A 4,041-nucleotide genomic window follows, 5' to 3' on the forward strand; every position below is an offset into this window, starting at 1 on the left:
CAGCAGGAAGTGGTTGCAAAGGACTGGACCGAGCTGCACGGAACTCTGCTCAACCTGAGCTGGGCTTTGGCAGCGCACACGTGTATTATTCCTGGCCCAGTGAATAACCCAGATTCTGGAAAACAAACTGAGGTCTCCGGTTACTGGTTCTGAGAGCCCTGGGTAGGGGCTGGGGTTTTCCTGGAGGAACTGGACATTTCACTGTCAATCAGTGACACGTCCCAGCACAGAAAGTGAGGGGGTGGGCTCTGGTAGAGAGTGGGGAGGGCAGACAGCTGGCACGGGAAGGCAGACACGTCAGGAGGAGCCCGAGACAGCGGCTGGGTCTGAGGGCTCTGAGTAGCTGAATTGAAGATCTGCCCCTAGGCTTCTCTGGGTGCTAATTTCTGGCCTTCTTTCTTGCCAAAGGTCACCGCCTTAGGGACAATTAACAGAAGGACCTGTGCCACAATTTAGGACAACCTTAGCGCAGAGGAGGCAGCGGAGAGCTTGACACAGTGCTGTGGCTGTGGACTCAGGACAGCAGCACATCTGGAGGAGCTGCCGCAGACTAGGGCTCCAGGTACTCCTGCCCAGAGGCTAGGACATGGATACTGTGACCTTTCAGATTTTCCGGGCTTGGGTCACTGGTCCACCTTTTGCTCGACTCATCATGGGGCCTAGGGCTGGGTGTGGGGAAACTGAGGCAGTGAAGCAGGTTCTTGTCTGAATTTAGCCACCAGACGAGGGCTCTCGGCTCTCCACCTGTGCACCCAGCCTCACTCCGCCATTACCCGGGACTACCTGCTCCTACAGCACAGAAGCTTCCTGCTTCTTCCAGACCCTGCGCTCCACCACCTCTTCCCCAGGCCCGGCGCACTCTCCACCGAGAAGCCATTTTGGATTCCATCCAGTCTACTCAGGTCTTTTTCGTTCATCTCACGTTCTGGATCTCAGTTATGTGACCGTGACCATCCCTTAGACTGGGACACCCCTGAGAACAGGAGCAGGTATCTCCGCCATAGAGCTTCACCCTCCCAACCGCTATGAGCCCTGCACCTGGCTTTGTCCACCTGGGGGTCAGCTAGGTAGCATGATCCGTCAGACCGAATGGCGTTGGTGAGGCATGGGGGTGGATGGAGGCAGATGCAGTGTGTACAAACTGGGAGCTCTTTACTGGCTGCCGTGAGAAGCCTATATACAGAGAAGGCATGAGGAGGGGGAGGGACCTCCCCTGCTACAGTACCATGGAAGTGGGCAGAGGTTGGGGAGGGGGCCTGCCAATAGGCAGGGGTCAGGAGAGGTTTTCTGGAACCAGTCTCAACTTCTAGAATGGGCCACAGGGGAGAAGGCAGAGCTAACCTGGCTCTGAAAGCCAAGGACAGCCAAGACCTTCACTTCTAGGTCTCCAACCCATGGTCAGTGGGGGCAGAGTGGGGCCTGGCTGATGTGGCATCATGGGGCTCCCTCCCTGTTCTACATTCAAGTGTTGCTCCCTCTGTGATCTTGTGGGGGTCCTTCCAGGCCAGGATGGTAATGTGGCTGAAAAGTGGTTATCTGCTCTGTATCCTTCCAACACCTCCTTGGCCCAGGACCAGTCCCCTCTTCTGTTGAGGATTCCATTGTGCTCCCAGGGCAGTCCCAGCACAGTGTGATCTGGCTGCCTAGCACTGTGTCCATCTTTGTTTCTTAGGGCTGAATTTCCTGCTAGTGCATGGAATGGCCATGGCTGAGGACAGAGGTTTCGCAACGATTCATGAAAGAAAGCCATCCTGGGGACCTTCCTTCTAGTTCCTTCTGCTCTTGGGTCTGAGCATGCCAGGTCCTGTGAACACCCCCTTGGACAACCTTAGGCAGCCTCCGACTCTCTGGCCTGGGTATTGGGAGCTGCACCGGGGGCCTGTCAGTAGTTTTCATCTTGAGGACAGAGTCAGTCCAGTGACTATGGCTCACGATGGGTCCAGTGTGACAGAGGAGGTGTCACCACATCGGGGGCCTCTTCCTCCTGGCTCTGGTGGAGGCCCTTTGGCTTGGTTATGGCACAGGCGGAGGCTGGGACACGCATGTCCATGCACCATCTGGGGTGCACAAGCACAGTCCACAAGCAGTAGGACCCATATGTGCTCATATGTGTCCAGGGCACAGGGCTGCAGTGCTCAGCAATGCAAGTTCCACGGCCCCAGCCCTCCTTCGGGGAGAAGGCCATGGCCAGATGGCACGTGCCTACACTTGAAGAGGTGTGTGTGCCCGAGCCTGCTGGTGCCAGCCAAAGGCAGTAGGCCCTGTGGACTGTCAGGGCATAACTTATGATAAATAGAAGAAGGGGGCACTAGGGGAACAGGGGTGGGATCAGGGAGGATGTCAGTAGTATCGGTCGCGAGTCTGCCAGCTGGTCACCCAGTGCTTCTTGGTGGGCAGGGTGCTGCCTGGAGGTGGGTAGCGCTCCTCCTCCCGGATCCGCACCCCGTGGTACTTGGGCATGATCCGGTAATAGCGGGTCCGCTTAAAGAAGTCACACTGGAGAAGCGGAGAAGAGAGAGGCCCTTAGCATCCAGCTTTTGCGCCAGTGGGAAGATATGTCCAGCCCCTTCCTTCCCCACCTGGAGGTCCTCAAAGCCAGGACCCCTACCCAAACACAATGCCATCTCCCTGCGCTGAGACGGGGAGGACAAGCTTCCCCATCCCAGGCCCCAGAGGAAGGAGGAGCTGAGGAAGGCAGAGAGAACAGGGAGAGGCAGATGGAGACAGAGGGGCAGTCGCTGAGGCTGCTGACGGAATGGCTGGGAGGGGTGGTGATCTACCTCGACCACAGTGTCGGGAGGGGTCAGTCTGTCACCCCGGGGGACTCCCAAGGGGAAGAGAGGGCTGGTTCCCAGACGAAGGACTCTACTAGTCCCCTCCTTCTCTAGAGGTGGGGATGGGGGTGTGGAGTCACTCTGAAGTTTGTCTTGTGGCCTACAAAGATGGGGCCTGGCCTTGGCCTTGACCCTTTTCCAATCCCCAGAAAGCAGAGGGGGCACAGGGAGGGTTTTATGGTTCCCTCTTGGGGTCCCAAGTCCTTGAGGGGCTCAGTGGGGAGGCTGGTGAGAGCAGACACCCCGAGCTCTCCCAGGGTACGGAGAAGGCGGCCGACAGCGTGGCCTGCTCTTTGTGGTGGTGCTGGAGACGGAGTGAAGTGCAGAGAAAGCCCATGAAGGAAGAGGAGCAGATAGAACAGAGTCAGAGGCCCCGGCCGGCTGGGGGCTTGGGGAAAGGGGCCCGGAGGCCGCGTTACCCAGGTGGACCAGGGGTGGGGGGCTGCCCCCCTCAGTAGTCGTCCGTCAGCCTCTCTGTCTCTGATGGCTGGCTCTTCATCTCCGCCTTCTGCCTCTTAGCTTCATACAGGGCCCGAGTGCGGGCTCGCTTGAAGAAGCCGCACTGCGGAGGGGAGGAGGTGGGGAGGGGCCATCAGGGGGGGTTGAGGGGTACTTGCCAGCAGCACTCATGAACGGGGGCCCGGATGCCTGGGTCCCAGCCCCAGCTTGGTGACGTAGCAGGAGCCAGAGCTCCTGGTTCCCCTTTCTGGCTTGCAGGTCCCCCCATTAACCCAGGCAGGAGCATCCTGGGTGAGATGAGGGTGGGGCGGGGGGTGCGACTGGGAGCTGCGAAGAGGTAGGGGGGACTTGGGGGATGGGGGGGTGAGATGGAAGTGAGGACTGAGATGAAGGGAGAGTTGGTGAGGGTCTGCTGGCAGAAGGTCCCAGAGTGGGCGTCCCAGTGGCGGGCTGGGTGTTCTAACCTTCCACAGCAAGAGGATGATCAGCCCCAGCAGCAGCAGCCCGGCACTCACAGCCACAAGCACCAGCCACAGCTCGATCTCGGCTGGCAGCTCCTCCACCAGCTCAGAGTCAATATCCACGGAGAACTGGAGGGGGTGAGAAGGGGCTCAGCCCTGTATCCATGTCCTTAGGCCCAGAGCTCATCCCTCCTGTTCCAGCTGGACCCAGGACCCTGCTTTTTTTTTTTTTTTTTTTTTTTTTTTTTTTCCCTTTTTTTTTTTTTTTTTTTTTTTTTTTTTTTTTT

At 58.1% G+C, this 4,041-nt stretch overlaps 1 protein-coding gene across 2 annotated transcripts in view; it reads right to left on the reverse strand.

The window, feature by feature from the left end:
• Positions 1–1,135: 1,135 nt before the first annotated feature.
• ITGA3 (integrin subunit alpha 3) overlaps positions 1,136–4,041 on the reverse strand; it is a 29,907-nt gene continuing 27,001 nt past the window's right edge. The window contains exons 24-26 of one of the 2 annotated variants that reach the window (XM_007465071.1): positions 3,758–3,883; positions 3,254–3,396; positions 1,136–2,496 (exon numbers count right to left, since the gene is read on the reverse strand). In XM_007465071.1, the coding sequence (XP_007465133.1) occupies positions 3,286–3,396; positions 3,758–3,883 (237 nt within the window). In that variant the 3' untranslated portion in view covers positions 1,136–2,496; positions 3,254–3,285. The remainder of the gene's footprint in view (positions 2,497–3,253; positions 3,397–3,757; positions 3,884–4,041) is intronic. The other variant, XM_007465070.1, reaches the window with a different exon arrangement.

Source organism: Lipotes vexillifer, unplaced genomic scaffold (genome assembly GCF_000442215.2).
Source record: "Lipotes vexillifer unplaced genomic scaffold, Lipotes_vexillifer_v1.1 scaffold591, whole genome shotgun sequence".
Lineage (NCBI taxonomy): Eukaryota > Metazoa > Chordata > Mammalia > Artiodactyla > Lipotidae > Lipotes > Lipotes vexillifer.